The sequence below is a fragment of the Rana temporaria genome, chromosome 4 (assembly GCF_905171775.1).
Source record: "Rana temporaria chromosome 4, aRanTem1.1, whole genome shotgun sequence".
Lineage (NCBI taxonomy): Eukaryota > Metazoa > Chordata > Amphibia > Anura > Ranidae > Rana > Rana temporaria.
The window spans coordinates 262714316-262739554 of NC_053492.1; the positions used below are offsets into that span (position 1 = coordinate 262714316).

Consider the following 25239-nt stretch of genomic DNA (forward strand, 5'->3'; position numbering starts at 1 on the left):
GGAAGTGCGGGTTTGCATATATATATATATATATATATATACACACACACACACACACACACACAGGGCCGGCCCTACAATGGGACCGGGTGGTACCATGGGTACCAGGCGGCACTTTTAGGGGGGCAGCATACTGACGCCAGCCAGCCCGTTCCGCTGCATGTGAGGAGCACGGCGCCGGGCTGCCTGTGAGGACACTCGCAGAGGGGGGGGGGTAGCAGCCAGCAAGTGAGCGGGCAGGCGCCACTGCCTGTGAGGAGCCTGGCGCTGCTGCTGTTAGTGGTGACAGGAGCGGATGGGCAGAACATTTATATATACATGTATAGAGTCATGACACGTCCTTTTACACTCCTATACACATGTACCCTGTCAGGTCCTTTTATACTCCTTTATACATGTATAGAGCCATGACGGGTCCCCTTTAGTTATCACGATATAAAATAATGAATGTGGGGGCCTTTTGGTGGGCGTGATTTTTTTTTTTGTTGGGAGCAGCATTTCATTCTTGGTCCCAGGCAGCACAATGTCTTGGGCCGGCACTGTATATATATACATACATACATACATGATCCTGCACAGCGTGGCCGCCCTTTAGCAGTAAATGTGCTATGAGGCGATCGGCAAGTGGTTAAAGTAACGCAGTGCTGTATAGCAAAAAATGGCCTGGTCATGGGGGGGGGGTAAATCTTTCAGGGGTCAAGTGGTTAAAGGTTTTCTTAGTTTCGGATAAAGTAGGTTGATTATGCTGCAAAGAGGGCAGCATGGGACATCATTCCCGAAAAAAATTAAAGTTTCTGACATGTCAAAATATAGCCCGTACCTTGCTGCAGCACCATTACTGCATTACTGTTATTACATCACAGCTTTTATGTACAAATCAGTGCTTGTCCACGCTGCTGACCGATAACAAGCCTCACCCCATTCCACCTTGTCAAAGTTTGTCACGCGCTGTTCGCCCTTGCGCACTGAATAAAGTTATTGAAAGCTGCCTCTTCAAACATGGCGGCCCCCATTGCGCCCTTGGTTTCCCTGCGCTGTTTATGGGCAACTTACCGGGGCTGCCAAAGGCTACGGTACGGTGCCCACCTAAGGAGGCTGCCAGGGTTCTCCGTCCCCTGTCTGCGGAATCCGGCGGCAGGTTAGTGACGTGCAGAGTGTGTATTCAGTTGCTAAACGAAGAGCTGCCGGCTGCTAGTATGAATGAAATGAGAAACACTGCCAAGTCCTGCATGCATGGCTCAGTCATAGTCTATATTACTACACCGTTTACATTCTATTACTTCCCTCATTAAAGGTTTCATTGTTGGAAAGCACACAGAGCCCCTAGTGACCTATGGCTGCAAATTCTCTAAAAGGACCAGCTACCGATATTGTATTTATATCTGCTGCAATGCTGTAGGCTTGTTAACACCTACATTGCTCATTAAAGAGCGATCCGGGGTGAATTGCTTTTTAGAGATCGCCCAGGAGTGGCTGACAGGCTTGCTGCCGCCGCCTGAATGCCTTGTTTTTATTTTTTCAGCCAGATCGGCTTTTTGAATAAGAATAGCACGCCACAATCATGAGCCTAGCAATTGACACAGGGTTCTGGTGCAGACACAATGCTCCTGCCTAGACCACCAGTGATGTCGAACCTTGGCACCACAGATGTTTTGGAACTACATTTCCCATGATGCTCATGCACTCTGCAGTCTAGGTGAGCATCATGGGAAATTAAGTTCCAAAACATCTGGGGTGCCAAGGTTCGCCATCCCTGGCCTAGACCATCATGGGGGGTAAGGATGAGCTCCAGTGTGTTCGCAAACCCCACGTGTAGAGCCCGCCAGGAAGTCGGCACTGCGCTGCACTAATGACAGGCAGTGAGACATTTTCCCGATGCTCGGCTGCAGAGATTGGGAAATGTCTCACTGCCTGTGATTAGCGCAGCGCAGTACCGACTTCCTGGCAGACTCTGCACATGGGGTTTGCGAACACGCCAGAGCTCATCTTTAATGGGAGGGGGGGGGGGGGTACATCTTGTCACACCGCAAAGCATTTTGGGGATTGAATGTACAACCCCTTTGCAGCTTTAGGGGGTAGTAAAAATGCAGCTAAGTGCCCTATTTTTGCTGCACCCCTCCACCCGCAATTGTTAAAGCGGTAGTTCCCCCTCAAAAAAAAATTTAACATTAGATTGATGCTCATTTTGTCTAGGGGAATCGGCTAGTTTTTTTAAAAACAAAGCCGTACTTACCGTTTTAGAGAGAGATCTTCTCCTCCGCTTCCGGGTATGGTCTTCGGCACTGGGCGTTCCTTTTTGATTGACAGGCTTCCGACGGTCGCATCTATCGCGTCACGATTTTACGAAAGTAGCCGAACGTCGGTGCGCAGGCGCCGTATAGAGTCGCGCCGACGATCGGCTTCTTTTGGCATCTCGTGACGCGCTGTATGCGTCGGTCGGATGCCTGTCAATCAAGTAGGAACGCCCAGTCCCGACCATCATACCCGGAAGCGGCGGAGAAGATGTATCTCTAAAACGGTAAGTGCTGCTTCGTTTTTAAAAAAACTAGCCGATTCCCCTTGACAAAATGAGCCTCAATCTAATCTTAAATTTTTTTTTGAGGGGGAACTACCGCTTTAATTAAAGAGACTGGAAACGATCACCTTGTAAAACAACCCATTCAGTTTAAAATTGAAATGAAAGGCGAACATTTATTTATAGATATAAAAATAAATATTTATAATGTTTTTTTTATAAGTGATCACATTCCCTCTGTTCTCAGCTGCATAAGAGCTGGGGCAGGAGGAGAAGCAGCAGCACATTGATCATCGGAGGAGAGCAGCCTGAGTTCCCAGCAGAGCTACGAAACTTACCACATTGTGCTCTCCTGCCTAGTGTGGTCAGTTTCTTAACAGAAAAGTAGAGGGACTGGGAAGAACACTAGGGATTTCACACAAATGAAGAAAATGCTGGAACACCAAACACTTTAGGCCTTAACACTTTCAGGTTCCCTTACTATCCCCAACTGTTGATTGTACAGTGAAAGAAGCAGCAGATGGATTAACTCATCTTTCTTTCACTCTTCTCTGATCTTCCATCAGCATGTTCTGTGTTAAAGGAGTTTTAAAGAAATTTTTTTTGTCACCTTAATGCAATCTATGTATTAAGATGAAGCGTCGAAAGTCCCGGGCTCAGTCCCCAGATATTCTTCGCTGCTCAGCCTGGCCGCTGATTGGCTAAAGCGGATGGATTAAGAGCAGCGCAGCCATTGGCTGGCGCTGCTGTCAATCACACCCAGTGACGCGGTGCGCCGAGGGGCGGGGCCGAGTGATACAGTGAGCGGCTATGGCCACTCGCTGTATCACGGGAGCGCGCCCGCAAGGACTCGCCACCATGCTCTCTCTCTCTCATGAATGTGGTGAGTTCTTGCGGGAAGGACCAGAGACAGCCGCCAAGGGACCCTAGAAGATGTGGATCGGGGCCACTCTGTGCAAAACTAACTGCACAGTGGAGGTAAGTATGACATGTTTGTTATTTTAAAGAATATTTTTTTTTTACTATAGTAACCCTTTAAAGCTACAGTGATTGTCTCCTTGTCTTTGGGTGTACTCAGTTGCAAAATTTCATTACAGCTTGGATATCTGGCCCCTCACCCACCTCACAATTTCTTGATGAAGCAGCATTTAATTTAGTGAGTAGTAATCCTCAGAGGCAGGGGGAGGTGGGCCATAGCTGTTCCTGGCAAAGTACATAAATATACTTGATCTTAAGTCAAAAAGTATGTAGAAGCAGCCATTTTTTTCTTCTACATGCACCACATATTTAATTGCACACTCCCTAATTCTTCCAGAAATGTTAATGAATAGTGTAACAAGCAAACTTTCATTTAAAAGTGTCCTATTAATAATACTATGATTTTTGTCTTCCAGCATTTGTAAGCCAGTTAGCTGAGAGTTCACTTCCAAGTTTTGAAACAAATACATATTCTAAAGAACTTAGAGACTGCAGTGGGCCTCTTCAGCACTATGACATTTTAGTGAAGAATTGTGTTCTAAGGAAGGATGATCATCAACGAAGGGTAATGCAGAATTTGCAAAGTCTTCATGAAGAACTCCGGGGATACAATAAAGATTCTAAGGGACTTTTTGCAAAGGTCAGTTATTTTATTTTTACTTTACGTGACATTTCAGACTTGGTTAATCATCTACCTCAGGGCTCAACATTTTCAAGTCCTGAGCCACTAGTCAGGCCTTAAGTTACTCGCCACCAGTTACCCCACCCAACATCTACCCTGTTCCACCCCTAAGTCTGCCCCTAAACACGCCCTTGTAAATGATCTCATGAAATTGCATTGTTAAATGTTTTATACAGAATTTAGTTCCAAAAATAAATATTAACAACAACTTTAACACTATTAACATAAAGCATATCAGTACCCAGCAGTGCAGCCTCATTAGTGCCCATCAGTACAGCATACCAATGCTGCCTTATCAGTGCAGCTTCATCAGTGCCCTCTCATCGGTTCAGCCACATCAGGGGTCACCAGTACTGCCTATCAGTACCAATCAGTGCAGCACATTAGTTCTGCCTTAACAGTGCAGCCCCATCAGTGCAGCTTAAAGGGTTTATCAACCCATATAAGGCAAACTCTGGCAGGCCCTCTATTAGTATTTTGTAAAAACGAGCGCTGTAAATACCTATTTTAACCAGCCGAGAGTCATGTAACCGGCCTGAAGACAGTGCTGAATCGTTATTTACAACACTCGCTTTTATGACTGGCAGTGAGCATTTACAATTTTTTTTTTTGCAATTTTTTTTTTGCGAATGGGGGGGGGGGGGGGGGCAGGGCGGGACACAGACACTAGCTGATAGGCAGGAAGGAGGGGGTGAGGGGGAGACTGGAGAGCCGAGAGCCGGGCAGCGTATGACGGAGGGACGCACTTTGACCACGATGGTCATGATTTTCGTGGTCAGTTTAGAGAGGGGGGATACAGGAAGTGGAGGGTTCAGGGCTTTATTTTTCTACAGTTTAGAGGGCGGCAGATTACACAGCACAAGCATTCTGCTGTTTAATCAGCTTTAAAGTGGTTGTAAGACTATATTAAGGCTTACCTGTAGGTGCTGGAAATATCTCCTAAACCTGCACGGTTTAGGAGATATTTACAATGTATGAGTGTGCCGATCAAATCGGTGCATGCACACTATGAAAAGGGCACGATCGTGCCGTTTCTAAAGGAATCATGCTGTGACTCCGGCCAGTCACAGAGCCAGAGTTCATGGCCCCAGAAGGAAGAGGGGTGGAGATGGATGCTTCGTGCCAGAGGGGACAGTGGTAACATCTAAGGCTTCGGTTTCAGGTAATTGACACATAATGGGCTACTATGTCATGCATAGTAGCCCATTATGCTTTACCTTTGCAGGGAAATAAAGAGGAAGTAAAACCCATCAGGGTTTACTTCCTCTTTAAGGAACCAGGAGATCTTTCTTTTTTTTTTTGGGTTGACAAATGCTTTAAGAGTGCAGCATATCAGTGCAGCCTCATCAATGTCCATCAGTGCAACCCCATCTGTGCAGCTTATCAGTGCCGCCTCATCAGTGGCCATCAGTGCAGCAAATTAGCGTCCATCAGTGCAGCCCCATCAATACAGCACATCAGTGCAGCTTAAGAGTGCCATCTCATCAGTACTTATCATTGCCGCCTCATCAGTGGCCACCAGTGCAGCCTCATCAATGTCCATCAGTGCAGCCTCATCTGTGCAACTTATCAGTGCCACCTCATCAGTGGCTATCAGTGCAGCATATTAGCGTCCATCAGTGCAGCCTTATCATTGTCCATCAGTGCAGCGTATCATTGCCCATCAGTGCAGTATATTATTGCCCATCAATGCAGCCTACCATTGCCAATCAGTGCAGTATATTATTGCCCATCAGTGCAGCCTACCTTTTGCCCATCAATATAACCTACCATTGCCCATCAGTGCAGTATATTATTGCCCATCATTGCAGCCTACCATTGCCTATCAGTGCAGCCCACCATTGCCCAAAAATGCAGTATAATTTTGCCCATCAGTGCAGCCTACCATTGCCCATCAGTGCAGTATATTATTGCCCATCAATGCAGCCTACCTTTGGCTGCCAGTGCAGCCTACCATTGCCCAAAAGTGCAGCAGAGAGGAATCGGGAGCATCTGGCTGCTGGATCGCGCAGAGTGGGGATCTCCCGCTTAGACACATCTTGTATATGAATAGCCGCACTGTCAAAGTCCAGTCACTCCAATAGACAACACACTGGTCCAATGCCAGTCTAGGAGGCGGGACTTTGTTTGACAGCGCGGCTATACATATACAAGATGTGTCTCAGCAGGATATTGCCACCAGATCCTCCTGACATTTTCCTGGCTGATCTGGCTGATGCCTAATTATTAGGCATTTTACCAAGGCATACCAGTAATAGGCCATGTAAAAAGCAGTAGCTTTGGACAATTGTTAACTTCTAGAGGGAATATCTCATCCCAGTATTCTCCAATATACATTACAGTAGAAGCCAGCATATGATTCCTCTTGCCAGCAACCACACTGAACTGAAATATCAATTTTAGGAGGAGTTGGTATTTAATCACTTCCCATCCCGCCTAATGTCAAATGACATCCACAAGGTGGCTCTGCCATCCTGGGTGGACGTCATATGACGTCCTCGGGCCTCCCGGCCGCTTGGGGGCGCACACCCGTCGCATCACACTAGTGCTGATGCACGTGCCTGGTGGCAGCAATGTCCTCCAGGTACCCGCAATCGGCAGTACCAAAAATATGTAGAATACATATCGGCCTAAACTGAGAAAAAAAATTGGATATTTATTATAGCAAAAAGTAAAAAATATTGTTTTTCTTTTTTAATTGTTAGTGGTTTTTTTGTTTATAGCGCAAAAAAAAAAAAAAAAAACGCAGAGATGATCAAATACCACCAAAAGAAAGCTCTATTTGTGGGAAAAAAAAGGACATCAATTTTGTTTGGGAGCCACGGCGCACGACCGCGCAATTGTCATTTAAAGCGTGACAGTGCTGAAAGCTGAAAATTGGCCTGGGCAGGAAGGGGGTTAAAGGAAGATTCTGGTCTATTTACAAAGCAAGCAAAAGTGATTGAAAAAGGGTAGTTTTTTTTAAATAAATATTAAACATGTTATACTCGCCTACTCTGTGCAATGGTTTTGCAAAGTGCAGCCCCGATCTTCTTTTTCTCGGGTCCCCCACCAGCCCACTCTTCCACTTTTTGATGTGTCACCATAGGAAGCAATCTGGCTTAATCCCAAATTGCACTGCCGGTGTCCATAGAACCAGATGGCAAGGTTCTGTCCCACTTCCCTCTTCCTCATCACAGGATTTGATTGACAGCAACAGGAAAAATTGACGATCAATCATCCAATACTCTCATTGTGTGTACCGGGCATTAGGATGCAAACTCAGGCGTCTCGCAGTACTGGAAGTGCCAGCTGTCAGTGAGAGCCAGCTCCTGGGCTTGGTAAAGTTTATCTACAGGCAAAACCTTATTCTTAGTTTTGTTTAGAGTGGGGTAAGATTTGAACTGTCAAGTGTTACTGCAGTTGGAGGCTCATGGGGAGATTTTGCTTACTTCCTGTCTGGTAAACGCATGACTCTAGACAGGAAATGAGGGAGAATCTCTCTAACAGCAACACAGACAGCAGTAAAAATGCCTATTTGTAAGTTAAGTAGAGGTCTGCTAGAACCTCTGTCAGCTTTTTAGGGCCAATTCACACTATGTGCGGTGACAGACATTTTACCACAGTGTAAAACGCCTGTCAACACAGGGAACAATTGTTTCCTATGTGTCCCATTCACACTGCAATTCAACCTCGCGCTGTGATAAAATGCAGACATGCTGCATTTTATCACAGCGCACTGGCCTGAATCGCACAGCAATGTCAGGCAGCGCATTGCCCAACATTGCAGTGTATGTATTGTTTCAGCAGTGCGCTAAATCGTGCATTACACCGGCCCCTAGCCAGCCAGCAAAGCAGAGTGGCTGGTGCTCTGAATTGCTCCAGGCAAATTTACTTTACTTTTTATGTGTTAAAGCCCTGGTTCACACTGGGCTGCGGGAGTGAAGCCGTGCGAGTTCAGCTGAACTCGCACGATTTCACTCCCGCCGGCAGTCCCGATTTCGGCCGCGATTTAAGAGACATCTGTGTAGGTTTCTGCACAGATGTCTATGTAAATCGCGGCCCGAAATCGCAAAAAGTAGTACAGGAACTACTTTTTGAAATCGGTGCAGCGCCGCACCGATTAGGACAGTGTCATTGGCGGCAAATGCTGCCGATTTGAGATGCGATTTCACATATGAAATCGCATCTCAAATCGAAGGAAATCGTACCCAGTGTGAACCTGGGCAAAAGGTTGTCCCCAGAACAAAAAGTGAGTGTGAGCCCTGGTTCACACTGGGTACGATTTGGAACGATTTGAGATGCGATTTGACATGTCAAATCGCATCTCAAATCGGCGGCAATTGTCGGCAATGGCACTGTCCTAATCAGTGCGACGCCGCATCTGCGATTTCAAAAAGTAGTTCCTGTACTACTTTTTGCGATTTCGGGCCGCGATTTACATTAAATTGCGGCCGAAATCGCAGCAAATCGCGGCAAAATCGCGGTAAAATTGCACATTTTTACCGCGATTTTGAATTCGCAGCAGTGTGAACCTAGGCTAAATCAGAGCTGCTTACTGCTGTTTACTATTTGATTTCTAAAGACTTCATATCCCATAGCATCTTGCTGCCTGCAAGCTGGGTTTCCTGTACTTACTGTGCCTCCTGAAACTCCTCTTCTCAGCACCTTTGCAGTTCAAAAGGCAGGATCTCGGCATTCTATGATAGTGAATATGTGTCACACAATTAAAGGAAGTTAATGTATAGGGATCGTCGCAATATAGGTTTAAAAACAAGAGGCTGTGAAGAGGTGATGTGACAACCACATGCATTGCTTATGGTTGCTGGGCATCTGCAGTGTTTCCACATTTGCTTGAATGAGTCGTGTTCAGCTGGCATGCCAAATGCCAATCGCAGCATGTTGGGTAGTATTTTCTGTGCATGCTGACCCCCTTTGAACCCCTTACTAGCACATCACAAACACGTGTAGCGGGTCGTGTTCGGCAGGCACTATGCCCGTTAAAATCAATGGATATAATTCTTTCTGTGAAGCAAAGCATCAGGGCCATGGCATTTGTACACCTCCAGCTGCTGACTCTGCATCTAAAAGAGGTAGCAGTTGGGGGCTGTAAAAGTACGGCCTAACTGTGGGATTTTAGTACCCCCAACTGCTAGTGTGAACAGCCTTAAAAGTTGGATTATTTTTCCAGACACATTGTAGTCACCTTAGAATCATGGAGGCAGCCGTTGCTGAATTGTTTATGAAGATGCAATCTTGGGGCTGACCTACTCATACTTCCCTCTCCCCAACTCTCACCCCTCTTCCCCCCCTCCCCTCTCTCCTCTCTCTCTCCCCTCTCTCCCCCCTCTTTCCTGGAGGCCAGAAGTGGGCATCCTTGGAGGGGGGGCTTCACTGATAATCAGCGCAGACCCCCCCCTCTCAGGAGAGCAGTCGTTCGGCTCTCCTCTACTTGCGTCTCTCAGCATGAGTGGAGGAGAAACCGATACACAGCTTTTCCTGTTTACACTGTGATCAGCTGTGATTGGACACAGCTGATCACGTGGGAAAGAGCTTACGTTATATGCTCGTTACCTCGATCGGAGATGCAGTGTGTCAGCAGGGTGTCACCACACCACCGAATGCTGCGCTATGCGCCCCCACAAGTTATCCTGCTGGACTTCATATGACGCCCAGTCAGGATAACAAAACCACTTTCCGGCCGTCATTTTGCTATACGGCGGGCGGGAAGTAGTTAACTATCAATTATTTTTGTTTCTTATAGGAGTTGGTCATATTTAAGGTTGTCAGTAAAAAAGTGATCTGTAAGTTTTCCATGTTTTGTCAGTAAAAAATAGTTGTGGATTGGCAACCCTGGTAGTAAAGGTACTACCCATATGGCAAATAATTTGGGTTCATATACAGAAAACTACTTTTGTCACCTTAAAATAAACCTCTGTCACGTCTACAAAGAAAACATTTTAACAAATGCAGACCAGAGCTGGCTATATGCCATGAAATTTCTGTGAGCTAAAAGAAATCTGCTGATTCCCCATCTCACCTGCTGGCTATTGTATTTTGATAGCTGGCATCGGCAGCTGTCAGAATATTTAAACATTGGCAGCATCTGATTGGCTGCAGCTGCTGTTCAGCCAACAGTTTTCCAACTGGTTCCTGGGTTCTTCAGATCAAAAGTTGTCATGCATAAGGAACTGACAGGACCAACCAGCAGTCGAATTTCAGCCGGTTCATCATCAGGATCAACTGGCTGAAGTTTGTGTATGGCAAGCTTTAGACCTTGGCAAGATATGTCTTTCAAAAACTGTTAAATACTTCCTTCTTTGGTAAAACAGAAGTTATTTTATTTGGGGGGGGGGGGGGGATTTTGACCAATCAGATGAGCCTTATCATGCAGGCTTGGTTAGTAAGCCTCCTGTAATTTTATTGGCTTCCTGTCTCCTGGGGGTAATGTCCATTTACTAAAGTCACAGTGAGGAGAATACCAAGGGCAGCGTGAGGTTCTAAGGTGGCAACTATACATAATTTAGTGCTTAATATGCATTATCCAAATTTCATTTACCACTTGATCACCAGAAGGTTTTACCCCCTTCATGACCAAGCCCAATATTTTCTAATTCTGTTATAAAACACACCCAATAAAAAAATTGAATTTCTTCATAAATTTTTACCAAAATGTATTCGGCTACATTTCTTTGGTAAAACAACAGAACCTGGCTGGAAGGGTCACTAACTGGCACTGATGTCACTAGTGATACCAATATAGTGATCAGTGATGATACTGTAAACTGACACTGTACTAATGACACTGGCTGAGAAGGAGTTAACATCTAAGAGCAACCAAGTGGTTAACTGTATGCCTAACTGTTAACTGTGCTGCTTTTACTTTCTTTTTTTATCATTCAAGTTTAATTTTATTTTCAAAATATAGACTGTACATTTGATGTTATACAGTAAAAATTCAATACATTGCGTTACACAATGACATATTCAGTATTATATACTCTCTAACAATACCGCGGTCTAAATCAAAAAATCATTCAATAGTCCGAAACAAAGAATGTGAGAAAAAAAATATATCACGTGTTCTAGTAAACTAATCAAACTGAAATCGAGTAAACACCCGAACTGTCCCATCCCCAATCATCCCTTAAGTATTGTTCAAATTCATTGTAACTAACGTTATGAATCACATTAGAAATCACAATATACGACTCCATGAATATGCCAAAACATAAATATCCTTCCTATGTTCCCAACACCATAGTTGGGTCCAGTCGTTTCAAGGGAAGTATAGCATCATCTCCATCTATTCTTACCCCCCAATTCCATAACAGCCTCTTGTGATGAATTAGAAGGGATAAAATGAAGAAGATGAGAAAATAAACATAAACTATGGTATACGTATAGTTTTGATCTAGGGAAAGAATATTTTGATAGCATAAAATATAACCAAACAATTAATTTAAAAGTCTGTTTGAGGAATCCATTTAATCTCTAATATTCTTTCCTTAGATTCCACGAACCAAAAAATACTGCTATCAAAAACTTCAGTATACCTAAATTGACTAAAGAACGTATCCATATGGATAAAATAAAATTCCATATGATCTGGCTGTTTCTTCTCCCTGCTTTTCAGGGAGAAGAAATGGCAACATCTCTGATCCCTGTTTTTGTAAACACAGAACTTTGTATGTGATTGGACACTTGAAGAAGGCCATCCCGTAAATGTATGTAATTGTGCTTGTACCTGCCACACGCTCGCAGTTTATTTACTGTGAGCGGTCAGCAGGTTGTTAAAGGGTTAGTTCACCTTTATAAAAAAAACTGCCTATGCAGGTAAGGGGGGTTTGTATATAAAAACAAACTGTGCAGCTCTGACTGAAGTTGAATAATGCCCTTGCTGAAAGTGTAGGACATTTATTAACCTCCTGAAGAATTCCCCCATGACGTTGCTAAGTGAGGCCTAGTCATTCCTGCTCCCCTCCACCATCACAGGAGTGAACTTTTTCTCAAATTCCCTCACTTGCTCTGTCTCTCCCCCTCCCCGACGTAAACAATTTCTCACTGCTGCACAAATTAGCAAACTGAAATCCCAATGACATCTTTCTGGAGAAAAAAAATTGGGACTGCCATTGCTTGCTTTAATGCTTAGAGTCAATGGCCTATAATAAGAATGCAATTTAGGAAAGACAGAATGATTCCAAAACTTCTGATCTGCATACTTGTTCCAAGTCAAAGACTCAAAGTCTTGAAGCAAGAGGATTAGCGTGATAGTCACACTAAACTAGAATTTGCAGAATGCACCCATGTTTCTCTTATAAAAGGTTTCCTCTAAAGGTCAGCTATTATGAACAAAGCAGATTTTCTATAACTACAGTACATGTCAAGCATACTTATGTAATCACTATTTAATCAGCCTTATGGTTATTTTTTAAAGTGCTTGCCAGCATAGATTATCATTGATTTTAAAGTGCATGTAACAGAGGACAAAATATGATACTAGAAAAGATCTAGTAAACAGGTTCAGCTGCATATTATGGGGTGGATTTACTAAAGGCAAATAGACTGAACGTTTTTCAAGTGCAGTTGCTGCAGAGCTTGGTAAATGAGCTGAAGCTTCACTTTGCAAGGAATACCCAGTCGCGTGCAAGGGGAAAGATGCATGTGATTGCAAGATGGAGGTCCGCATCATTTCTCATTTACTAAGCTCTGTGCTTGCAAAGTGCACAGTCTATTTGCCTTTATTGGCCGTTCTCTAGCATCTAGGCAGAAGAAAGTAAATTTTCAGTTAGTAAAATGTCCAGGCGTCAGTTGACGCAGAATTTAAGCGCAGAGAAGACCATGGTAAAGTACTCCACTTCCCCCCGGAATTCAGCCACTGTACATTAGCAGCTCAGTTGGATGCAACTGGGTCTGAAAATGGCCTCTAGCTAAATAATCCCAAGATTCAATTTGTCCCATGATGAACAGAATAATCAAAACAACAAACCAGTCCATTCTGGTGCAAGTGTTCTAAATCAGATCTAAATTGTGTCCTGATTGGTCTAATGGCAACCCACTGGAGCTTATTGCCTCTTGTAGCATTAAAGTGGTTGTAAAGGCACTTTGTCATGATCATACATTCCTGTAAAAAAAAAATGCTGATTTCTACCTTATTTTAATGTGCCTCCTGTCGCTCACGTGACTGCTCACCAGTCTGACAGCTACAGGGGGAGGGGCCGAGAACTCCCGCTGACGTCAGCTGGAGAAGAGGAGGAGAGCAGCGGGTGGTCACGTGAGCACTGAGTGGCACTCTGAAATAAGGTAGAAATCAGCAAATTTTTTTATACAGCACATACAGTGGGGCACATATGGTTATCTAACAGAGGGGATTGTATTAATATATTAGTATAGTAGCAGAAAGGGGCGGGGAGCAGAGCGGCACTGACACAAGATGACAAGCAAGGAGGGGGTCGGGGAAGAGGACAGAGAAGAGACAGCTGTTGACGGAGGCATGTAAACTGACCACGGTGTCAGGGCTAAGCAGCCATGGTGTTGAGTTATTCACTTTACGGTCAACACTGAGGACAAGGGGGCACTCTTTATGTCTAGAGGAAAAGAGATTTTATCTCCAAATATGGAAAGGTTTCTTCACAGTAAGAACTGTGAAAATGTGGAATACACTCCTTGCAGAGGTGGTTCTGGCCAGCTCAGTAAAGTGCTTTAAGAAAGGCCTGGATACTTTCCTAAATGTACATAATATAACTGGGTACTGACATTTATAGGTAAAGTTGATCCGGGGAATATCCGATGGGGGGTCCGGAAGGAATTTTTCCCCTGCTGTAGCAAATTGGATCATGCTTTGCTGTTTTTTTTTTGCCTTCCTCTGGATCAACTGTGGGTATAGAATTGGGTATATGTGATTGTATGATATTATTTTATTTCTTATGGTTGAACTTGATGGACTTGTGTCTTTTTTCAACCTGACTAACTATGTAACTATGATAAACCATGGTTAGTTTACAGCAGTGTTTCTCAATTCCAGTCCTCAGGCCCCCCCAACAGGTCAGGTTTTCAGGATTTCCATTATTTTGCACAGGTGATTTGATCAGTTTCACTGCCTTAGTAATCACCACAGCCTTTTCATCTGAGGGAAATCCTGAAAACCTGACCTGTTGGGGGGGCCTGAGGACTGGAATTGAGAAACACTGGTTTACAGGGACAGGGCAGAACCAGGCAGGATAGGCCAGGTATTTTAGATTATATAAGGGGCCAAATTACATAGCACAAACACTGTGCTGCTATACATGCTTTAACCACTTCAGCCCCGCAAGATTTGGCTGCCCAACGAGCGTCGCGTTTTTTGCAAATCGGCACTGCGTCGCTTTAACTGACAATTGTGTGGTGGTTCAACGTTGCACCCAAACAAAATTGACGTCATTTTTTTTTTGCCACAAATAGAGCTTTCTTTTGGTGGTGTTTGATCATCTCTGAGGTTTTTTGCGCTATAAACAAAAAAAGAGCAACAATTTTAGGCCGATATGCATAAGTGTATACTGATTGGTTTGCGCAAAAGTTATAGCGTCTACAAAATAGGAGACAGATTTATGTCATTTTTAAATATTTTTTTTTATTAGTAATGGCAGCGATCTGCGATTTTTTTTTTTTTTTTGACTGCGACATTATGGCAGACACATGGGACACTTTTGATGCTATTTTGGGATCAGTGCTATAAAAATGCACTGATTACTGTGTAAATTATACTGGCAGGGAAGGGGTTAACCACTAGGGGGCGAGGAAGGGGTTAAGTGTGTCCTAGGGAGTGATTATTTTTGTATAATTTTGTAATCTTTGTATGCAGAAACTGGAGGCGCAGAATGCTTCTGAGCTCTGTGTGGACCTGGCCGACCAGTTGGTACAGGGACTAAAGTTTGTCTGTGAGTCGGGCCTGGATACGCTCGCCTTGCTCTCCAGGGCCTCTGCCTACGCGGTGGTACTACGCCGCCTCGTGTGGCTGAAGTGTTGGTCTGCGGACCAGTCTTCAAAAAAGGCCTTGGTGGACTTACCCTTTAAGGGTGAACGGCTTTTTGGGGCGTCCCTGGATGACATCATAAAGGATGCCACAGGCGGTAAGAGCACTCTGCTCCCACAATCTGGGAAGGGAAAGGAGCCTCGCCGTAAGCAAGGACCCTCCTTTACTGCCCCCATGCGTTTTTTTTCGCCCGCCAAGTGCGGCAGGAAAACGTTTTCAGGGAGCTAAAGCGCCCGCTGAAGGGCAAAAGCACCCCTGGTACCGCAAGCCCAGCAAGCCTGCGGACAAGTCTGCTTCTGCATGAAGGTCTGCCCCGCCCGCATCTCGGGTGGGGGGCCGACTTCGCAAATTCGCGGCTCGGTGGAGGTCTCTTCTTTCCGACCGTTGGGTTTGCGAAGTAGTTTCCTCGGGCTACAAGATAGTTTCTCTCTTGCCCACCAACCAGATTTTTTCCCTCCAACCTCCGGCTTCCTCCGGGTCGCCGGAAGGATCTGTCAGGAGCTGTCCAGGACCTGCTGGTCAGGGGGGTGGTTGTACCGGTTCCCTCGACGGAACGGTTTCAGGGGTTTTACTCCAATCTGTTTGTACTCCCCAAGAAGGAAGGGGTCCGGCCAATCCTGGACCTCAAGGCCCTCAATTGTTTTGTCAAAGTGCAAAAATTCAGAATGGAGTCGATTCGCTCAGTTGTAGCAGCGCTCCATCAGGGGGATTTCCTAGCATCCTTGGATATCAAGGACGTGTACCTACATATCCCCATATGGGCAAAACACCAGAGATTTCTGCATTTTGCGATCGGAGAGGACCACTTTCAATTTGTGGCCCTCCCGTTCGGCCTGGCCTCGGCACCACGGTTTTTCACCAAGGTGCTCGCTCCGATTCTGGCCCTACTGAGGCAGTGCGGGATTGCTATCGTGGGATACCTGGACGACTTTCTTCTGAGAGCTTCTACAAGCTCAGAATTAGAAGAGGACGTGTCTATCACCTGTCAAACCCTCCGAGAATTCGGTTGGCTATTGAATACCCAAAAATCGGTACTGGTACCGTCTCAGCAGCTGGAATACCTGGGGTTAGTCCTGGACTCCTCAGAGGCGAGAGTTTTCCTCCCAACGGAAAAACTACAGACATTGCAGTCCGTGGTGCATCGGCTGACGACCCAGAAATGGGCGGCGCTTCGCTTTTGCATGAGAGTGCTGGGTCTGATGGTGGCCTCTTTCGAGGCAGTGCCGTATGCCCAATTTCACACTCGAGTATTGCAAAAAGAGATTCTGTCACATTGGGACAAGCTCCCTTCGTCTCTGGATATCCAGATTCGGGTGAGTCGCCTGGTCAGGTCCTCCCTAGTGTGGTGGCTGACATCTCCGGCACTTCGGGCCGAAAAATCTTTTCTGCCGTGCCATTGGACAGTGATCACGACGGATGCCAGCCTCTCCGGCTGGGGGGGTGTTTGGGGTGTCCAGTCAGTCCAGGGGCGCTGGACTCAGGAGGAGTTCCGCCTACCGATCAATGTACTGGAGCTCAGAGTGAACAAGTTGTGTCTCTCCAAGACCGACCGGTCAGGATCCAGTCTGACAACGCCACGGCCGTGGCGTACGTCAATCATCAGGGGGGCACGCGGAGCTTGGCTGCAGCGACGGAAGTGGGCCAAAAGGTACGTTCCGGCTCAGTCAGTCGTGTACATTCCGGGGGTGCTGAACTGGCAAGCTGACTACCTAAGTCACCAAACGCTAGACCAAGGAGAATGGTCGCTACACCCGGAGGTGTTTCAGTGTCTGTGCCAAAGATGAGGCATTCCAGACGTGGACCTTCTGGCGTCCTGTCTCAATTGGAAGGTGTCGCGGTTCGTGGCCAGGTCAAGGGATCCGTGGGTGGACGCGTCAGACGTGTTGGTGGCACAATGGGGTCACTATCGCCTAATCTACGCCTTCCCTCCTCTGAAGCTTCTTCCTCGCCTGCTACGCAGTGTGGAAGCCGAGGGGATACCAACAATCCTGATCGCTCCGGATTGGCCGTGCCGTCCCTGGTACATGGACCTGATGCGTCTGGTGGCAGACGTACCCTGGCGTCTACCCCTGAGAGAAGATCTTCTGTCGCAGGGTCCGATCTTTCACCCTGCTTTACAGTCAATGGCTTTAACGGCGTGGCTGTTGAGAGCCAGGTGTTGAAGGATCGAAGCCTGTCGGGCTCTGTGGTCTCTACCATGTTACGAGCACGGAAGTCTACTTCACGAAAGATTTACCACAATCGTACGTGGAAGGCCTACATCGCTATGTGTGAAGAGATGAAATGGCACCCCCATACATACGTGATGTCCCGGATTCTGCTGTTCTTACAGCGTGGAGTAGATCATGCTCTCGCCTTAAGTACGGTTAAGAGTCAGATTTTGGCTCTTGCTGTCTACTTTCAGCGACCCTTGGCGGCGCACTCGCTGGTGCGTACATTTGTGCAGGGTGTTCGGCATGTGGCCCCTCCTGTGCGCCCTCCACTGCCTCCATGGGACTTTAAATTTAGTCCTTTCTGCGCTTCAAGAGGCTCCATTTGAGGACATTCGGAAGATTCCTTTGTTGACTCTGTCCCAGAAGGTGTTTTTTCTGGTGGCAATTACCTCGGTCAGGCAAATATCTGAACTGGCGGCCTTGTCCTGCAAGGCTCCTTACTTGGTCATCCACAAGGTTTCTATCACTGACCCAGAACAAGCTTGCAGCTAGTAAAGTTAGATCTCTTGATATATAGATTCAGCGGTGCAGCAGACGCTCTCACCTTAGTCTGCTCACCCTAGGGACAGTAAGAGCAGGACGCTCTCAAACGAGTCGGCTCTCCCCAGGGATAGTGCAGCCAGGCAGGGTCCTCCCAGCTCTCAGCTGCTGCAGACACAGCACAAACAACCAGGACTCCCATAGTTTAACACAGGGGTACATATCCCCCCCTAGGCAATTGATCCAGGGTTGCGCCGATCGCCCGTTGAGGGGGTCAGGAAGGAATTTTTTTTCCCGGTCGCTGGAGATTGGCTCAGCACGCCTGGGGTTTTTCGCCTTCCTCTGGACCAATCGGGGAGAGAAGACTCAACGAGTGACGGCTCACTTGGACAGTCTTCCGCCCATCATCATATAAGACCCCCCCAATCAACATTCCTTCCCTGCGTTTTTTTTCTGCGACCATGGGTTACCTAAAATACTCTGCAGAAACCATCCGGGAACTAAAACCATTTGCCTCTATACTCCCAGTTGTCACCAAAAAAGCTCTAAGGAATGAGCGACTGTTGAGAATCAATTGACGATCAACAGTCAAAAACTACGCGCAGGTACCCCAGCCCAAGCACATAATATGCGCTTTGGTCAACACAAGATCGGCAGTAAAACACTGACAAGAAATCTATGATTTCATCCTTCAACACGATCTAGACTGCCTCTTCATCACAGAAAGCTGGCTCACAGCCGACTGCAACACCATTCTAACAGAATTGGTGCCAGCAAATTATCGCATTCAAATGCAAAACAGAGTGGGGCAAAGAGGGGGGGGGCCTGGTGGTGATCCACAAGACTCACCTCTCGATCACCAAACCAGTCTTTCAAAACTCGCTACTACAGTCAGCTGACTTGGTAGCACCAAAACGCAAAACTTGCATCCGGAAAAACAACTCCAGCTGGTTTAATGACCAGCTGACGTTGCTAAAGCAAGAGCGTAGAAGAGCAGAAGCTGCGTGGAAAAGGTGCTCTTCAGATAAAAACCAAACCATTGCAAGATAATAACAAAGAAATATCACAAAAATCTTCACGGCCAAAAAAAATAATTTCTCCAACATCGTCGCAAATGCCCTTAACCGCCCCCGAGAACTCTTCAAGCTGGTCACTCAGACTATGAATCCTGCTTCTTTAGAGGCCCCCAATTCTGATTCACAAGAATTTTGCAACGAATTATCGGATTAATTCATTAATAAAATTGAAAAAATCCATGAAAGTATTCAGCAAAATGGAACCGTCACCAACTCCCCCCCCCCCCTAATCACAAACCTAATACCCACATAAATCAGCCGCAATCACCAAAATTCACTCTAAAACCCATTTCCATCGATGCCACTAAAAATATCATCGGGACTCTGCGTAACAGCACAGCACCCAATGATATCATCCCCACTAAACTGCTGAAAGAAAGTGCCGATATATATTGGCACCAGCTATCACGCAGCTCATAAACCAATCATTCAAGGAGGGCATGGTGCCCACCTTGCTGAAACAAGGTACAATAAAACCAATTCTAAAAAAAAACTACCCTCGACCCCAAAGACCCAAACAACCGGAGGCCCATAACAGCTCTAAATGTTTTCTCCAAGGTAATGGAGAAAGAAGTTGTACAACAGCTGCAACTGCATTTAGACACCCATAAATTACTCGACCTGTTTCAATCAGGCTTCCATCCGGGTCACGGAACAGAAATGGCGCTGCTCAAAATATGGGATGACGCTCTAGAGGCCGCAGACGATGGAGAATCTTGTCTCCTGATACTGCTGGACCTAAGCGCGGCTTTTGACACTGTAGACCACAGACTACTACTGGCTAGGCTAGCTGAAGTAGCCGGAGTCGATGAAGGTGTTATGCCCTGGTTCTCCTCCTTCTTGGAAAACCAATCACAAATAGTGAAAGTGGGATCGTTCACTTCAGAAAAACGTACGGTATCATGCGGAGTCCCTCAGGGATCTCCCTTATCGCCCGTATTGTTCAATATCTATCTCCGCCCTCTCTTTGAAATCATCAGTAACCAGAAGTTACTTTGCCACTCCTATGCAGACGACACACAACTGTATTTCCGCATCTGCAACAAAAAGGATCATTCCCTTGGACTAGAGAAATCCCTTACTCTAATAGATAACTGGATGACAAACAGTTATCTTAAACTCTTTGAAAACAGAACTTCTCCTGTTTCACGCTAACCGGAAAAATCACCCCGCGTCAACATGGACTCCCCCGCCCATTCTGGGTAAAACTATCACCCCTAGGACCAAAGTCAAAAGTCTCTGAGTCATTTTCGATACCTACATGACAATGGATGCACAAATAGGGTCAGTAGTCAGCGGATCCCACCATCTGCTGCGCCTACTACGCAGACTCACCCCCTTTATCCCAAAAGAGTACATTGCAGTCGTGGTGGGAACAATCATCAATTCCAGACTTGACTACGCAAATGCCCTCTATCTGGGACTCCCCAAATACCAAATCACTTGTCTGCAAGTCGCTCAAAATACGGCCGCTCGACTAGTGACCGTAAAAAAAACATGGGAATCAATATCACCTTCACTGAGATCCCTTCATTGGCTGCCAGTAAAAGACAGAATCACTTTCAAGGCACTCTGTCTAATACATAAGTGTATTCAAGGCAACGCCCCCCAATATCTATGCGAAAAAATAAAAGCCCATAACCCCAGTCGCATTCTGCAATCCACCAATCAAAACCTACTCCAGATACCCAAAGCCAGATACAAGTCCAAAGGAGATCGAAGATTTGCAGTCCAGGGACCTCGCCTCTGGAATGCACTACCAACCACCATCCGACTGGAGTCGGACCACTTGGCCTTCAGGAGAAAGATTAAAACCCATCTCTTCTGAGGTCAAGGGGTTCCTTACCCATGAAATGGATACGGCGCCCAGAGGCGATTCAGTTTGCATGTGTTGCGCTTTACAAGTCTCTCACTCACTCACTCAGAACAAGCGCTTCCCTCTCATAACTTGCTTCTGAGCATGCGCGTTTCCCCCCCCCCCCTCGTAAAAGCGTACACACAACCGGTTTTTATGAAGTGAAAAAGAACAATGTGAAAAACGACGAGAAAAAATAGAGCATGTTCTAAAAAAAAATCTGCTATTTTTCTCATCGAGAAAAATGCTCTGGAGCCTACACATGACCGTTTTTCACGACAAATTTAAAATATGCATTTTCTCGTCATGAAAAACGGTCACGTGTACACGGCATTACTCTGGGTGGCTACAGATCTGCTTATATAAAATGTCTAATACATGTTTCTTTTTCATTCACTTTAGTAAAAGTTATCTTCACTGAACTTTGATAGATTTCCATTGCATGGGCTGTTCAATTCTTAATTCTAAAGAAAATGTTCTCAGACGATGAAGTGGTCTACTTTAACACAGAAGTGTTCCTTGTGGAGACTGATATAATGCAAGGGCTTTTTAAGGAAATAATTATACAGCGGATTCTGGATAGAATCATTTATCCTTGATTCCGTAAGGAGATAATGATATATAAGAAAAAGGGAAAATCATACATTTAAGAAAATAGCTACGGGGCTGTTAAAAGACTAAGTTAAACACGAGTCTTCTTATGCGTGTGGGTGGAAAAATAGCTGTTCTATTTAGAGATCCAGCTCTTTATTTTGTGTAACCTGAATGTATGTTGATTGAACCACCTAGGTCATATAATCTTTATAACTGGGAGAATGTACATTCTAAACCTGAGTCTGAGGTGTTGCTGTGTAACTAGTGATTGTAAATCAAACACAATTGGACTTGCTGATTATTCTTGAAAACATGTCAATAAAGCTGAATTAAACCTGCTGATTTAACTTTTTTTTTTTAAAGCAGAACTTTACCCATAACTTGATAAAAAAGAATGTTCTTTAGCAAAGAACATACATTCCACATTAATAATATAGCCACCAAAATGAGTGTGTGCTGTAAATTGCCTCCAGCATTGCTCCTGATTCTTCTTGCTGGAGGCTGCCATTTTGCTGAAGCCCAACGCCCCAGCAGAAAATCATAAAGCAGAACTAAACCCAGTTACCAGTTTCCAAAAACAGTTACATTCCTGGAATGCTGGAAATGCAAACTGTCACATTTGATTGTGTCCTCAACCAAACTATCAAACCATCAAATGTCTGGTGTCATAACTGATCCCATGTGCAGCACCATGGCAGTTGCAGTTCAAACAGAAGTACTGTAGCTTTCTTGGTTGTGAAGGATAGGATGGTTTAAGGCTTGGTTCACACTATAGCGATGTCAGGCATCGCATGTGATTCGCACTGAATTCAGCCATACAGATTGTATAATTTTAAGTATAACAATAAATATATTTTCTAATTTACTCGTAATTTACTTGTGTGGTTGTTGCCAATAAGGTCCCAATGAAGGGGGGTCCTCTTTTATTCTTACTGGCTACCTTTGCACCAATGTCAGCCACAGGGAGTGGTTGTACCAGTTTCTTCAGGGGAATGATTCCAAGGTTTTTAATTAGACCTTTTCAGTCTCTAGACTTAACAGGGGCATCCACCCCTTATTGGACTAAAAATCTCTAGACAGATTTCTTTGTGTACCAAATGACATATAAAATCAGCAAGATCTGTCATGGCTTCTCTCAGGAAATGTCTTTCATCAGTAGACATGCAAGACACCTATCCAGTGGGGGCTGGTGTTCAATTTTTTTTTGGGGCGGGGGGGTGGTGGCAAACAAACCGCCAGCCAGCCCCACACTTACCCCACCCCGGTCGCAGGCCGTTACCCCGGCTTCCATGACTTCTCCGGCAAATGAGATCGCTTCACCTCCCTGCCATTCCGGTCTTAGGACCTGATTGGCCAGGAGGAGAAGCAGGAAGACAATAGCAAATGTTTTGCTAATGACACAAGTGGGTGGGTTTTTGGCCCCATCCTTTTTTAAGCCAATTAGAGCCTTAATCATATGCTTAAAAAAAAAAAATTGTAGAAATCGATGCGTCTGCTTAGGGGGGCGGCTGCTGATGTGCCTATCTACACATTGCCATCTTCCCTTCATGTCAGCATTTTCTGCATTTTGCTGTGGGAGACCAACATTTCCAATCTCTAGCAATGCCATTCAGGCTTCTCCTCTGCACCCAAAGCATGTTCACAAAGATACTTACCCCACTTCTTGCTCTTCTGTGGTCCCAGGGCATTCATGTCACAGGGTATTTGGACTACCTTCTGCTGAAGGACTTCTCAGCCACAAAGCAAGGGTGTGCCACCTGCAGCCCTCCATCTGTTGAAAAACTACAAGTCCCATCATGCCTCTGCCTTGGGGGAGTCATGATGTCACTGTTACTTTTGCAATGCCTCATGGGACATGTAGTTTCCATAACAGCTGTAGGGCCACAGATTGCCCACCCTGAACACAGAAGGCTCTTCAGAGAGCATTGCACTTGTGAACAATGATGACACTGTGACTGGTGTGGCGGTGATTAGGAATGCTGTAACTGCTGTAGCGGTGATCAGGGACACTGGGACTGGTGTGGCAGTAATCAGGGATGCAAGGACTATTTGGCAGTGATCAGGGACACGAGGACTGGTGTAGCAGTAATCAGGGACATGGAGACTGGTGTGGCAGGGATTAGGGACATGAGAACTGGTGTGGCGGTGATCAGGGACACTGGGACTGTTGTGGCGGTGATCAGGGACACTGGGACTTGTGTGATGGTGATCAGGGGCACTGTAACTGGTTTAGCATTGATTAGGGACAATATGGCTGGTGCTGTGGTTATAAGGGACATTGAGTGGTGACAGTATAAAAGGTAGTTAATACAGGTAGCATAACATTTCAATTATGAACAGTTGGGAGGATTTGCTTATGGGGAGGCAAGAAGGGGGGAGGGGTGCATCCGGCACAGGTCATGCTGGCAGGAGGAAGGATTGGGGAAGGAAAACCATGAAAAGGGGCCAAATCCTTGCTATTGATGAAGCAACTGTATGTTTAATTTGAGAGGTAAAAACTGGTCTGACCGGGATTGCCAGATTGCTTAAAGCAGTATTAAAGGGGTTGTAAAGCTTCGTGTTTTTTCACCTGAATGCATCTTTTGCATTAAGGTGAAAAAATACCTTGCACTCTCTGGCCCCCCGAGCCACCATTTTACTTATCTGAGCCCAGAATCTCTGTGGGCGCGATGCTTTCCCCCAGCTCTTGTGGGCTCTTCATTGGATGATTGATAGTAAACTGATGACCTATAGGGTAACGCACAATATTTAGTGCAATTTAAACCACACCCACTCTTCGACACCTGCATTATCTTTTTTTCTGTGTCTAGGGCCCAAGTTATGATCCTGCACATGGGCCCACTGATTTCATAAAATGTAAGGTTACCCTTGGGTAACTGCCTGCCTGTACAAAGTACAGACAGACAGACTGCTATGCTGAAAGTCTGCAGGAGCCAGACATTGCACCTCTGGTCTGCTAATGATAGGTACAATGCTCTGCAGGCTTCATAGAAGGGGGAGGGGGAAATACCTTTTTTTTTTTTAAGGGTGAACCTATCCTACAACCACTTAACGATCGCCGCAAGTAGATATACGTCGGCAGAATGGCACGGACAGGCACATCAACGTACCTGTACGTGCCTTGCCTAGTCGTGGGTCTGATCGGGACCCCCCCCCCCCGGTACTTGCGGCGGTCCGGTTTGCTGTGGGAGCGATCCGGGATGAGGGGGTGGCTGTTCATTTCTGGCCACCCCCTCGCGATCGCTCCCAGCCAATCCCCTTCCGCCGATGGGCTTCCTCTGCCTGTGTAATGTAAACACAGGCAGAGGAAGTGATGTCATCTCTCGTCCTGTCGGTATTTTTAGTGTCAGTTGTGACAGTTAAAAGTTGCAGGGCAGTTAGTCTTAGGCCCCTTTAGGTTCAGGGTAGCCCCCCCTAATAAAGGTTTAACCCCTTGATCACCCCCCTAGTTAACCCTTTCACCGCCTATTGCCAGCGCCGCTAAGCGATCGGTTTTCTGATCGCTGTATTGGTGTCGCTGGTGCCGCTAGGTAGCTAGTTATTTTTGAGGTTCGCCGCCAGGTTTTTATAGCATTAGGTACCCCCATATATTTTCTAAATAAAGGTTTTAACCCCTGATTGCCCCTAGAGTTAACCCTTTCACCAGTGATCACCGTATAAGTGTCACTGGTGACGCTGGTTAGCCAGTTAGTTATTTAGGTTCGCCGCCAGGTTTTTATAAAGCGTCAGGTACCCCCATATATTACCTAACAAAGGAGGTTTTAACCCCCTGATTGCCCCCTAGTTAACCCTTTCACCAGTGATCACCGTATAAGTGTTACGGTTGACGCTGGTTAGTTAGTTTGCTGTTTATAGC

At 45.8% G+C, this 25239-nt stretch overlaps 1 protein-coding gene across 1 annotated transcript in view; it reads left to right on the forward strand.

Moving 5' to 3' along the window:
* Window positions 1–968: 968 nt before the first annotated feature.
* The window catches only part of AFG1L (AFG1 like ATPase), a 171341-nt gene continuing 147070 nt past the window's right edge, over window positions 969–25239 (forward strand). Inside the window, exons 1-2 of the mRNA XM_040350205.1 lie at window positions 969–1138; window positions 3910–4133. Coding sequence (XP_040206139.1) covers window positions 1000–1138; window positions 3910–4133 — 363 coding nt within the window. The 5' untranslated portion in view covers window positions 969–999. The remainder of the gene's footprint in view (window positions 1139–3909; window positions 4134–25239) is intronic.